Source organism: Ahaetulla prasina, chromosome 4 (assembly GCF_028640845.1).
Source record: "Ahaetulla prasina isolate Xishuangbanna chromosome 4, ASM2864084v1, whole genome shotgun sequence".
In the NCBI taxonomy this organism is placed as follows: Eukaryota; Metazoa; Chordata; class Lepidosauria; order Squamata; family Colubridae; genus Ahaetulla; species Ahaetulla prasina.
Genome location: NC_080542.1, coordinates 19737177 through 19751665, shown reverse-complemented (window position 1 = coordinate 19751665; position 14489 = coordinate 19737177). Strand labels below are relative to the sequence as shown.

The following is a 14489-nucleotide window of genomic DNA, read 5'->3' as shown; positions in this document are numbered from 1 at the left end:
GGAAAGAAGGAATGATCTTGAAGAACAAAAATCAAAATTGCAATCAATCCAATAGGCTGATAAGAGAAATCTGAATTCAAGCTAGAACTGTAACCTGGGAAAGTATCTCAGGCAAGACCCCACTACTGACATGACATGACATGACATGACATGACATGACATGACATGACATGACATGACATAACATAACTGCACCAATGTGCCTACCATCCCTGTCCTAATGTCCCCTTTTATTCGTATCCATTTCATGTATTAATAACCATGTTTATACCTATATCTGTTATCTAATACATACTTGACGAAATAAATAAATAAATAAAACAGTTCTTATAAAGATAGGGAGTATGGAGGGAATACATTCAGACTTGCAGGACTGATGTCAGCTCTCCAAGGTAGAAATCAAAGGCATGCAAACCAATGCTATTTTTATTACAAGGTTATAGTAGCAGAACTTTACAAGTCTGAATGTGCTTCTTCCTTTTATCTTCACCCTTTATCATTTCCCAAAGACCCAGTGTCCTGCAGTTCACTTTTCGAGACTTCCTAAGGTCTGCAGTGCTGCCACCTGCTATGCGAAGACCCATCACATTGCTACTAACCTAATGACAAAGACACTACCTTACCAACACTTGAGATTCATGGGCCGAAACAGATAAACCAAGAGACATGTTGACTGCATCAGCAGGTTCTGAGAAGGCAAAATCATCATCATCATCATCATCATCATCAAATAAAACATGCACACCAAAGAGCATTTGCTATGAATTTTCCACTCTAACTGTATTTCATTCATTCATTCATTCAGTTTGATGCTACCCATCTCCAAATGACTTGGGCAGCACACAATAATTATGCTGATCCTTACTTTTGTTTTATTTTTTAAAGCCCATCCTTGATGTTAAGGAAAAACATGATGATTACTTCAAAATAAGCCTGAATTGCAGAAAGTTACATCGGATGGTACTCAGGTGATAATCATCAAAGGGTTTCACCTAAAATAAGTTTTATTCATGACCAGCTTGTCTCTTAAGGGAATTGGACAAATAAGAAAAGTCTAGATCAGAGTTTTCAAACTGTTCTGTGGAAATGTTGCAGAAGATAATTATGAAGATTTAAATTTATAAACCATCCAGTGGATGGATGGATGGATGGATAGTTGGATTGTTGGATGGATAGGTGGAAGGAAGGCAGGCAGGCAGGCAGGAAGGAAGGAAGGAAGGAAGGAAAACATGTTAATATACCTCCCTAAAGAGAGGAAATATAGTACAATTTACATGTGACCCTGGATGGCTTAATCACAATAAACCATTCTCTGGAAATTCAATATACATGTAAAATATAACTGTTTAAAATATGAATAAAAATATTTTAATATTTATGTTCGTCATGAGGAACATAAGTAATAAATAAGTCAATATTAAATGCTGAGGTTCTTGCCTTAAACATCAAGGAATCGAAGAGTTCAGTGCTTACTTTGGAGAGATATCTCCTGGCATCCGCCTGATTTGCTTGAAGTCACCTGGCATTTGTACACTTTCCCTGTTTCATTCACAACTCCCTGTTGAAGTGGAGCACCTACTAACACTCTGTCAATAAGAGGGGAAATGCAGACAAAGTAGAATAGGCAAATCAGAAATCTACTTGCAGAAGGACCCAATCAGGACTCAGCTGCTCAAACTAGAACCAACTAGAACTCAGCACACACACAAAAAGAAAGTACTCTTAATATTGGTCAATGTTTGCTTTAGCTCCACTCACTCCAGACAATCCAAGTGGTCAATGATGGATTTTTTTCAGTGGGCATGTGACTCTGAAGAGCTTGCTCATCCCCGTGATCCAAGGAGACAAAGACAGCAAACTGTCCATGGTTTTAGAACAGTGTTTCCACTTCGGCAATTTGAAGATGGGTGGATTTCAACTCCCATAATTCCTCAGACAGCATGGCTGGTCGCGGAATTCTGGGAGTTGAAGTCCAGCCACTTTAAATGTCTATGGAGATTCTGAGTCATCCAAGTCATGGTTGTCCCAAAGATGCTTTTTCAAGAGGCAACTGGACTCTCCGGTTTTTCTCTGAAGATGTTTTGCTTTTCATCCAAGAAACTTCTTCAGCATAGGAGAACAAACCCACCAGGACTAGATTCAATCCATCTGTATTTGAAAGACAAAGGCCACTCTTTTGAAGACAGCAAAGTCCACATTTTGGACAGAGGGGACCGCTGATTTGAAAGAGGGGTCAAAAAGGCCATCTATGTCAAAAGTGAACAGCCCTCGATCAACAGAAGGGGAAGGATACCATATTATCTATCTCCAGTCTACAACACAGTCCTTTCAACAGTTCCACAGCCATCTGCACCTCTCAGGTGACCCTGATGATCACAGATAAACCTCCATGTGGCCTTAAGAACTCACTAAAAGAATGCAAATGACCAGCTGTCTACAAGGAGTATAAATCTTTCCATTCCTCACCATTCAGTCAAAGCTAAAGAAGCTTCTTGAATGAGAAGTGAAACATCTTCAAAGAAAAACAAGAAAGTCCAGTTGTATCTTGAAAAGCCACCTCTGGAATATCCATCTTTAACTTGCCATGGTTGAGAACCATTGTCCTAGACAGACTGGGGTCACCTACCCGGCATTTGCGCCACTTCCAAATTGCACCACACTATAGCCAAAACTTTTCACCGTTTCCTGGAAGATGACAGGTTGTTCAGTGTCCACACTAAATCCATGGCATAGAGTCAGCACTGTGGGATTAAACAAAATAAATATTTTCTTTAGCTTTTTTTTCTACAGCAAGAAAGAGGGCAGAAGAAGCTTTAACATCCATTTCTTTGGGTATAGGTGTTTTTGCAACCAGCCATGTTGTGCACTGTTTGTAACAATGAGACTCATTCAGGAATCACAACTTCTGTGCCAGTTGATAGTTGTATAAGAGAGCATTAGAAGTCCCTCCTGAGCACCAGCAACCAAAAACAGCAGCTTTGTTAGGCAATCAGTTCCTAGTTGACTTCTAAGTTCATTTTGGATCTGCCTGTAAAGTTTGTCAAGAAGGAAAAAAGAACATCAAGATATTCTTGGGGGGGGGGAATGCTATCACCAGAACCACCCCAAAAATTGATTTGATTGTTGTTGTTGTTTTATGTTTTTGTTTGTAGTAATTTGAAGAAGTGGGCAGCTATGTATGCAAGAAGAAAAACTATTTTAGAGGACTTCCAGCTGGCGTTGCAGTGAGATCAGACATGGAGAGCAGGTCTCCACGCTCCCTGTGCCGAATTCTCCCATTAGTGGGCTCCAAAAGGAGCCAAAGCTGCCTTGGAGGGGTGGTGAAGCAAAGAGGGACACCCTGTGAGGTCTCAGACAGTCGCAGCTCTACTGCTTGACCCAGGGCTTACTTTCCCTCCCAGCCACAATGAAGAGAAGAGACAGCCTAAGATGACTGCCATGAAACTGGGACAGCCAATGACCACCTAAGCTTTGAGCTGGAGCAGATTTTGGTGAACAGTGTGGAACTGGGTGAGAGGATTTTTTTCCTGAAAAGTTAACCCAAAAAGAGAAATCTAGGATTTACTCAGAACTATTGGTTAAAGAGGTGATCAAACACTTTGAGAAAATTACCAGACCAGAAGGAAAGGATTAAAGGGGGGGGGAGGTAAAAAAAACCTTTTTTTTTCCTTTAAAAATGCAGGAAATTGGACTTTCAAATTGGGAAGACATGACATTGGGAAGGCAATTTAAAATACTGGAATTATGGATTTAAAAATTAACACTGGTACTATAATTTAATTACAATTTAAAATAATTAAAATCAGATTTCTAGTAATAGTGAAGATTAACCTAAGAGCACCATGTGCTGATTAAAGGAAAATATACAAGCCTGAAAATACCTGTTTAAAGGACTGTGAAAATAATTACTGGACTATATATATCTACCCTATGACCACTGGAGATTTAAATGTGAGAATAAGGAAGGCATTTGATTAAAGTGACCCCTGAATGTTAAGGTATTTGACTGAATCTAGAAAGGTGACTCAAAGAGGCTTGGATAACTCCCTGGACTATATAAATGGACTTGACTATTTATGGAACAAAGAACTGTGATCAGTGGATACTTTGAAGAGTAACCTCAGGTTGGAATAAATGGTTCTTGGGCTATTGACTAAAAGTGGAATCTATTAAAACAAGATAAAATGCAACAGAAGGGGCAAATGAGTGGAACTTTGATCAAGATGCATTTGATGTTTCAAAGCATAAAGGATTTTATACAGAAAGAGCATAAGGCAATGATGGAATTAATGGATGGCATAGATCAAAAATTGGAAAATATCATACAAAGAACAATATGAACAAGATGCTCAGGAAAGGAAGGGGCTAGCAGATGGAATAGAGGGGAAAACAGAATTGAGGAATCAATGGAAAGAAGATAATGAGGAGTCATTAATAAAATTAATAATGTTTGATGAATCAAACCAGGGGAAAAATATTTTAAGAAATTCTGAAAAGAGAATGGGAGGAGCAGGAAGATACTTTGAGAAGGGAGATAGCGGTTAGAGCTGATAACGTCAAAGCTAGATAGTGAAAAGGGTAAGGATGGGAGAAACACTTAAATTGACTAGGCAGGATGTAGACACAGATACAGACAGAAATAAAGATTTAAGAGAAGAATATGGGAGGCAAGTTTAAAAAAGAATAAGAATTAAAGTATCGATGCGAGCAAGAGATGATAGAAGGAAGGCGGACAGGAAAAAGAAGAAAGGAAAGAGAAGAAAGAAAAAAATCTTTTTTTCTTTTTCTTTCCTTTTTTTATAATGGTAACATAAGGACAAATTAGAACAGGCAAGCTTAAACAATATTGTGATTGGTAAACACTGAGCAATTAAATAATGAAAATAACATATCTTGATATAAACGTGTTTTAATACTAGGATCATAAAGATTGGATGAAAGCAAAGCATATGAATATGAGTTATTTTGTATGTGAAATAATATTGTGATTGGCATTAGAATAATATATTGAAATATTGAAATAATGAACGATAGTATTTTAATATAAATAAATTTGAAGAGTGAAATATGGGAAATATGAATAAGAACTAAGTATTAAAAATGGGAAAATTAGAGATTGCATAATGGTACTATTGAGTATGTTTAAATAATATTATGATTCGCAGTGGAATAATAAAGTGAAATAATGACTAATAAAATGATGAAAGAACATATTTTAATACTGGTATAAACAGGTATATTAATAGTGGAATCATATAGATTGGACAAACATAAAGAATATGAATAGAATTAATTTGTATTTTTAAATAACATTCCGATTGGTATTAGAATTGCATATTTAAATATTGAACAATGAAATAATGAAGGGTAGTATTGTAATACAAACAGAATGTCTTTTAATATAATGGTCACATTAAAAGTTAGAATAAAGACAGAAATAAGAGACAGGAGGAATATTATTATACACGTTTTTATAAGATAACATTAATGCAATGATATGAGAGAGGTTTAGAAATTGAACAGTTAACATATGTTAAACAATATGAAATAATGAAAAATTATTATTTGATATAAATGTGCATTACTATTAGAAATATATAAGATGAATGAATGTGATAATTATGATTAATAATATTATTTTATTTGTATTGAAATGTATGGCACCCAGGTGACACACCATTCATGCATTGATATGTATATGTAATATAAAATAAAACGCTTGACATGAAAAAAAGAGAAAAAATCTTTTTTTGGGGGGGGTGTTTAAAAAAAGGAAGAAAACGTCTCTCAATATGTGGCAATACTGACTTTTAAATTTCTTTGAATGGTGTCATCATTACAACTGTAAAAAAATAGAGCTGGCTTCCTCATTTACGGGGTGGGGGTATTTCTCTTTTAAATACAGCTTTAATGTTTTAAATAACAAAGATGTTTGGTTATTGGATAATCAGAAATAATGCAGATCACAGTTCTCATTTAGCAACTGCCTCATACAGTGACTATTCAGAGTTACGATGGTAATGAAAAAGGAATTTTGAGACTGATCCTGACATGATCTTCACAGGCCTGTAAAGCAAAAGAAAGCTGAAATAAGGTTGTAAGTGTAGTTGCAATTTCATTTTGTTCTCCTTCACTTAATAACAAAGGTACTTGTTCAAACTGTGGTTGCTAAATAAGGACTATCTGTAGTAGACTAGCCCAAAGTCGCCTAACTAAGGGGTCCCCAATCCTAGGCCATGTCCCGCTACCAGGCCACATCCTGTTGGGAACCAGGCCGCTGAAGCGTTGGGCAAGCGTATGAAGCAGAGGTGAGTTTCAGCAGGTTCTGACCACTTCTGGAGAACTGGTAGCAGAAATTTTGAGTAGTTCTGAGAACCAGTAGTAAAAATTCTGACTGGCCCTGCCCCCATCTATTCTCTGCCTCCCAAATCCCAGTTGATTGGGTGGAAATGGGGATTTTGCGGTAACCTTCCCTTGGATTGGGGATGGAATGGAGATTTTACAGTATCCTTCCCCTGGAATGGGATGGGAATGAAGATTTTACAATATCCTTCTCCTGCCACGCCCATCAAGACATGCCCATCAAGACAAGCCACGCCCACCAAGCCACACCCACAGAACCGGTAGTAACAATATTTGAAACCCACCCCTGGTGTGAAGCTTTATTTGTACATGAAGTCATTCCCCCATCACCACCTCCACCAGTCTACGAAACAAAAATGGTTGGGGACTCCTGGCCTAGCTGGCTTCCATGCCTAAAGGACGACTAGTCCCTCGGTCTCACACATCAGTCTCTATTTCTGTATTTTCATATTTCTGTATTTCCATCACCCAGCGTTGCTGCCTCTGTAGTTTTGGACCATGAGGAATTCAATACCCAGTTTGGTCACCATGTATATAGGTAGTCCTCGATGTACCACCCGAATTGAGCCCAACATTTCTGTTATTAAGTGAGATATTTGTTAAGTTGGTTTTGCCGCATTTTACGACCTTTCTTGCCATAGTTGTTAAGTGAATCATTGCAGTGGATAAGTTAGTAACCCAGTTGTTAAGTCAATCTGGCCATCTCCCTTGACTTTGCTATCAGAAGGCCGCAAAAAGGGATCACATAATTTTGGGACACAGCACCGGTCACAAACAGGAGCCAGTTGCCAACTGTCTGAATTCTGATCATGCGACCATCCATGAGGATGCTGCAAAGGTCGTAACTGCAAAAACCAGTCATAAGTCACATTTTTCAATGCCGTTGTAACTTTGAATGGTCACTAAGCTAACTATTGTAAGTCAAGGTCTACCTGTATAGACTTTTAGTTTCTCTGTTAAGACAGAACATTGCCTGGGGTATACCATCATAGAAGTGGTCTATACTTCATGCCTTGTACATGCCGTATGCTAATTAAAATAAACAAAATCACCCATCATCTGCTCTGCTCATGTTAACCATTCAAATGCCCTCAGGAGCTCAGGAGATAAAAAGAGCACAATTGAGAATACAGTTACACACTTTGCCTTCATCCATGAATTATACACTTTCCTATGTTAATGTTATTTTATATCAGGGGTCTCCAACCATGGCAACTTTAAGCCTGGTGGACTTCAACTCCCAGAATTCCCCAGACAGCAAAGCTGACTGAAGAATTCTGGGAGTTGAAGTCCTCCAGGCTTAAAGTTGCCAAGGTTGGAGACCCCTGCTTTATACTGCACTGGTAAGACCGCACTTGGTATACTGCATCCAGTTCTGGTCTCCACAGTACAAAAAAGGATATTTAGACTCTAGAAAGAGTACAGAGAAGAGCCACAAATATCATTAAGGGACTGGAGGCTAATCCATAAAATGAATGGTTACAGGAACTAGTTATGTCTAACACAACAAAGAGAAGGACTAGAAGTGACCAGATAGCAGTCTTCCAATATTTGAGAGGCTGTCATACAGAAGAGGGGGTTGCCCTATTCTCCAAAATACTTGAATGGAGGTCAAATAGTAACAAATGGAAGATTATTTATTTATTTATTTATTTATTTATTTAATTCGATTTTTATACTGCCCTTCTCCCGAAGGACTCAGGGCGGTGTACAGCCAAAAAGTAAAAAACAAACAATACAATATACAATTTAAAATACAAATTAAAAAACTTATTTTATAATTGGCCTAAAAAACTTTAAAATATATAAAACTAAAACCCCATTAAAATTTGTAATAGAAAATTTAAAATCGATAAAATTTAAGCCAGCCCCGCGCGAATGAAAAGATGTGTCTTCAGTTCGCGGCGGAAGGTCCGAAGGTCAGGTATTTGGCATAAACCCGGGGGAAGCTCGTTCCAGAGTGTGAGAGCCCCCACAGAGAAGGACCTTCCCCTGGGGGCCGCCAGCCGACATTGCTTGGCGGACGGCACCCTGAGAAGTCCCTCTCTGTGAGAGCGTATGGGTCGGTGGGAGGCATGCGGTAACAGCAGGCGGTCCCGTAAGTACCCAGGCCCTAAGCCATGGAGCGTTTTAAAGGTCGTAACCAGAACCTTAAAGTGCATCCGAAAGTCCACAGGTAGCCAGTGCAGTCTGCGCAGGAGCGGTGTTACGCGGGAGCTATGCGAAGCTCCCTCTATCACCCGCGCAGCTGCATTCTGGACTAACTGAAGCCTCCGAGTGCACCTCAAGGGGAGCCCCATGTAGAGAGCATTACAATAATCCAAGCAAGAGGTAACGAGCGCATGAGTGACTGTGCACAGGGCATCCCGATCAAGGAAGGGGCGCAACTGCCGAACCAGGCGAACCTGGTGGAAGGCCCTCCTGGAGACGGCCGTCAAATGATCTTCAAACGACAGCCGTTCATCCAGGAGGATACCTAAGTTGCGCACCCTATCCTTTGGGGCCAATAACTCGCCTCCGACAGTCAGCTGCGGCTGCAGTTGACTGAATCGGGGTGCCGGCATCCACAGCCACTCCGTCTTGGAGGGATTGAGCTTGAGCCTGTTTCTCCCCATCCAGACCCGTACGGCCTCCAAACACCGGGACAGCACAGATTATCAGACAGAGATCCAATCTAGAATTAAGGAGAAATTTCCTCACAGTGAGAACAATTCATCAGTGGAACAGCTTGCCTCCAGATGTTGTGGGTGCTCCATCACTGGAGGTTTTCAAGAATAGAATAGAATAGAATAGAATAGAATAGAATAGAATAGAATAGAATAGAATAGAATAGAATAGAATAGAATAGAATAGAATAGGATAGAATAGAATAGAATTTTATTGGCCAAGTGTGATTGGACACACAAGGAATTTGTCTTGGTGCATATGCTCTCAGTGTACATAAAAGAAAAGATACGTATTTGTCTGGAGTGTAAGAGGGTCTCCTGCTTGAGAAGGGGGTTGGACTAGAAGACCTCCAAGGTCCCTTCCAACTCTGTCATTCTGTATGATTTTGAGCAAGAAAAGTGAACAAAATTGTAATCCCTCCCTTGCCGGGGTTTAGTCTGGCAAGGTTCTGTCTATATGTGTATGAGCAAATAAAGAATTGAACTCTGGTTGAATTGTTCTACATCAAAAGTGTCAAATTTGCAGCCCGCTGGTGGGATGATGGCTATGCCCACCCCCAGTTTAGCAAAGAGGGGAAAAGTTGCGATATGTCATGTGATGACGACATGACAATGCGAGTTTGACACCCCTGTTGTACATCATTCTGAACTGTCATTATTTGATCTGGATAAAAGATCAAAGATGCAAATATACATGAATCAGAAGGCAGGAAGTGAGTCTGCAATTGGTTTTGCACATCATTTTAAACCAGGTTTTGCTTAAACTCTGTTCACTGACATAACTACAGTTAACCATGTTTGCAAGGCTATAAGCCATGGTTTACAAACCACAATGATATCATAGGTACCATGATGTCCTTAGGCAAATCATTTAAACATGAGCCAGCAGTGTGCAGCAGCAGCCAAAAAAGTTAACACAATACTTGGTTGTATAAACAGAGGTATGGAATCAAAACCATGTGAGGTATTAGGTACTGCTTTATAAAGCTTTAGCAAGACCATACCTGGAATACGGTAGACTGTTTTGGCCACAGGTTATGAAAAAGATGTTGAGACTTTGGAAAAAATGCAAAGAAGAGCAACTAAGATGATGAAGGGCCTGGAGACAAAAAGTTATGAAGAATGGTTGCAAGTATTGAGTATGACCAGTCAAGAGAAAAAAAGGACCAAGGGGGACATGATAGCAGTGTTCCAGTATTTGAGGGACTTCCACAAAGAGGAAGGGGTCAACTTATTTTCTAAAACAACAGAAGGCAAAGCAAGAAACAATGGATGGAAACTAATCAAGGAGAGAAGCAACCTGAAATTAAGGAGAAATTTCCTAACAGTGAGGAAATCAACCAGTGGAACAGTTTGCCTTCAGAAGTTGTGGGTGCTTCATTACTGGAGATTTTTAAAGAAGAGGCTGCACAGCCATTTGTCTGAAATGGTATACTATAAGGTCTCCTGCTTGAGTAGGGGGCTGGACTAGAAGACCTCCAAGGTCCCTTCCAGCTCTTTTCTGATTGATCAATCAAAGCAGCAGTATTTGTAAGCTGGATTCTAATGCTGGGAGGTTTAAAGGCACAAAGAAACTTCTGTATTGATACACAACACCCCCAGGTTGCCTATTTGTAACAAATACAAATTATTCTAATAAATAAGTAAATGATAAAAATCATGAATACGTATCAATCCAGATATATACATCTGTAAATCCCAAGGAACTCAGTGATACTAACTTTTGCAGAGCAATTTGCTGATTCAGGTCCCAATTCCGCACGAAATCCCCATTCTGCTGTACAGGGAATGCCCGATTTACACAAGGTGGTTGTTAAGTGAGTTTTTAGAAACTTTTATTTTTTTGCCACCGCTGTTAAGTGAAGCATTGCAGTTATTAAATGAATCCTGCGGTCATCGAAAGAATCCAGTTTTCCCCATTGACTTTGTTGGTCAACAGCCGGCTGGAAAAGTTGCAAACGGTGAGCATGTGACCCTGGGATACTGCAACAAATACACACCAGTTGCTAAGTGTCTGAATTTTGATGACACGACCAAAGGGATGCTGCAATGGTCACAAGTGCAATGACCAATCATAAGTCACTCTTTTCAGTTTAGGGAAGCCTCCCCCGCCCAGAGAATGAAATATTTGGGGGGAATATTAAAAGTGGCAGAATATTATATTTCCCCAAAGGAAGAATGGAGAAACATGTTTTTAGATGCAGAATGCAGCCTCAAGTCTTTCTTAATATGCCCATTAAGAAAGACTGGGCCAGCCCATTGACAAACAAAAGACCTTCACCTCTAGCGATGGGATTAAAATTTGCATCCTCCTCCACCCAAATTCTAAGAATAGGATCTGACCTTTTAGGACATAATAGAATTAACCCACCACCCTTAGAATAGCAAAAGATACAGAACTCACTAGATTGCACAACTCCTGGGGGGTATTTCAGATACCGCACAACTCCCAGCAGCATCTCAGAAACATATAAAAATCCATCCCCTCATTCAACCGGTTGGTCAGCTGCCCCAGAACCACATGCTGTTGGTGGTTCTGCTCATCAATAAAAAGAATCTTTCTTTCCAATCAGCCTCCATTTTATAATATAATAATAATAATAACAACAACAACAACAACAACAACAGAGTTGGAAGGGACCTTGGAGGTCTTCTAGTGCAACCCCCTGCCCATGCAGGAAACTTTACACCATTTCAGACAAATGGTTATCCAACATTTTCTTTAAAAATTCCAGTGTTGGAGCATTCACAACTTCTGGAGGCAAGTTGTTCCACTGATTAATTGTTCTAACTGTCAGGAAATTTCTCCTTAGCTCTAAGTTGCATCTCTCCTTGATTAGTTTCCACCTATTGCTTCTTGTTCTATCCTCAGGTGCTTTAGAGAATAATTTGACTCCCTCTTCTTTGTGGCAGCCCCTGAGATATTGGAACAATGCTATCATGTCTCCCTTAGTCCTTCTTTTCATTAAACTAAACATACCGAGTTCCTGCAACCGTTCTTCATATGTTTTAGCCTCCAGTCCCCTAATCATCTTTGTTGCTCTTCTCTGCACTCTTTCTAGAGTCTCAACATCTTTTTTACATCGTGGCGACCAAAACTGAATGCAATATTCCAAGTGTGTCCTTACCAAGGCATTATAAATTAGTATTAACACTTCATGTATTAATTTTGTTTCCAGCGCCTTTTTCCCAGCTTGGAACTGAACCAGATGGATTTTTCTTCCAACAGTGCGGTTGTAACTTTGAATGGTCACTAAATAAATCGTTTAAAGAAAGTCAAAGTCTACCTGTCTTTTAGATAGCTTTCCCAACACAACCAAAACATTGTCGCCTGCATCCCCCAGGTCTTGTTTTTCTATGCAGGTAGTCCTCGATTTACAACAGTTTGCTTAGAGACCGTTCAAAGTTACAACAGCACTGAAAAAAATACCTTATGACTGTTTTTCATAGTTACGACCATTCCAGCAACCCCATGGTCACGTGCTCAAAATTCAGACAGTTGGCAACTGGTTCATATTGATGACCTTTGCTATGTCCCAAGATCATGTGATCCCCTTTTGCGATCTTCTGACAAGCAAAGTCAATGGGGGAAGCCAGATTCACTTAACAACCGGGTTACTAACTTATCAAGTGCAGTGATTCACTTAGCAACTGACATAAGAAAGGTTGTTATCCAAATTCCCTCCAGACTGGCTCGGATTCCAGTCTTTTCCAAATATTTTGGAAAACTTCAATTTATTCTTCTTGCAAAACATCCAAAGCCTGCCTGCAACATCATAATGCAAAAGAAGCGGGCTAAAGAGAAAAGGCAAACAAATAACGAAGCAATCTAGTTTGGTCTAGAGCAAGAATCTGGCTGGCTGTGGAATTCTGGGAGTTGAAGTCCACAAGTCTTAAAGTTACCAAGTTCAGAGACATCCTGCTCTAGTAGTGGCTAAGGCATCTGGTTAGAAAGCACGAGATGGTGAGTTCAAGTTCTGCCTTAGCCGTGAAAGCCATCTCACTGACTTTGACCCAATCACTCCCCCTCAGCGCATCCCACCTCACAGGGTTGTTGTTGTGGGGAAAATAAGAGAAGGCAGGTGTGTTAGATATATTCACCGCCTTGAGCTACCTGGATTAAAAAAAATCTAATAAATTAATTAATTAATAAGCAACTGAGCCTAGCAAATGAAAGAGAATAAGAACCACAAACTCCACAATAACCCTGATGTATACCTATGTCTACCGATCTATCTATCGATCTATACTTATATATATATATATAAAAGGCACTTGCCAGCAACAGCTGTGAAACAGAAAAACAGCTGTACAGACTCCATCCTCCGCTGCTGACAGCCAACTGCATCCAACCCTTGTAAAGGTCAGTGAACGAGGGGAACGTTTATCTTTCCAGAAGTGGGTGTTTCAGCCATGGCTTAATGTCGCTGATTCGCAAAGGGCAGCTGGGATAAACGGGAAGCTGCCTCAAGAATCAGAGGGGGAAGTGTGGTCTGTGTGGGTTGGCTCGGAGGCCAAAATAGAAGATTAAACCATCAATAGTAATTTCTCGAGGAAATGACTCATCAAGCTTATCTTCATGTCTGCCATTATCTTTCTGCACATTCTACATGTGTTGTGGCGTTTCAGAGCTCGTGGAAAGCGTAAACTTATCTTCAGAAAGACTTTGGGATTGGTTATAGCTCCTTGCATCTTCGGCCTTCAGAGTCCTGCTCTCATTAACTAGGATAAATGAAGAAAAAATTGAATGTTACACATAGGCTTAACACCTAAAAGGCAGTCCTTAACAGCTTGTTTAGCGACTGTTAGAAATTACAAGGGCACTAAAAAAAGTGACTTTTGAGCGTTTTTTTTTTCACACTAACAGCCATTGCAGCGTCCCGTGGTCAAAATTCAGACGCTTGGCAACTGACTCATATTTATGACGGTTGCAGTGTCCTAGAGCCACTTAATCCCCTTTTGCGACCTTCTGACAAGCAAAGCCAGATTCACTTAACCCTGTTACTAGCTTAACAATTGCAATGATTCACTTAGCAATTAAGAAAGGTCATAAACTGGGGGCAAAACTTGCTTAACAATTGTCTTGCTTAGCAACAGAAATTTTGGACTCAGTTGTGGTCGTAAGTCGAGGACTACTGGCATTGGCACAAACAAAAATGAGGAAACTGTGGCCAAGTTAAATGTCTTTGGAGATTCTCAGTCATCCAGGTCATGGTTGTCCCAAAGATGCTTTTTTTTCAAGAGGCAACTGGACTTTCAGGTTTTTCTTTGAAGATGTTTCGCTTCTCATCCAAGAAGCTTTTTCAGCTCTTGGATGAGAAGCAAAACATCTTCAAAGAAAGACCAGAAAGTCCAGTTGCCTCTTGAAAAAGCACCTGTGTGGCCAAATTATTTATCCATTTATTTATTTTTTCAATTTCTATAGTTGTCTATCTCCACTAATCACTCTCAGTGATTCAC

General features: G+C 39.7%; 1 protein-coding gene across 1 annotated transcript in view; it reads right to left on the bottom strand.

Moving 5' to 3' along the window:
* The window catches only part of LOC131196655 (integrin alpha-X-like), an 82456-nt gene extending 68961 nt beyond the window's left edge, over window positions 1–13495 (bottom strand). Inside the window, exons 1-4 of the mRNA XM_058179722.1 lie at window positions 13309–13495; window positions 2627–2741; window positions 1474–1586; window positions 624–688 (exon numbers count right to left, since the gene is read on the bottom strand). Of these exons, the coding sequence (XP_058035705.1) occupies window positions 624–688; window positions 1474–1586; window positions 2627–2741; window positions 13309–13351 (336 nt within the window). The 5' untranslated portion in view covers window positions 13352–13495. The remainder of the gene's footprint in view (window positions 1–623; window positions 689–1473; window positions 1587–2626; window positions 2742–13308) is intronic.
* Between the last annotated feature and the right edge of the window lie 994 nt (window positions 13496–14489).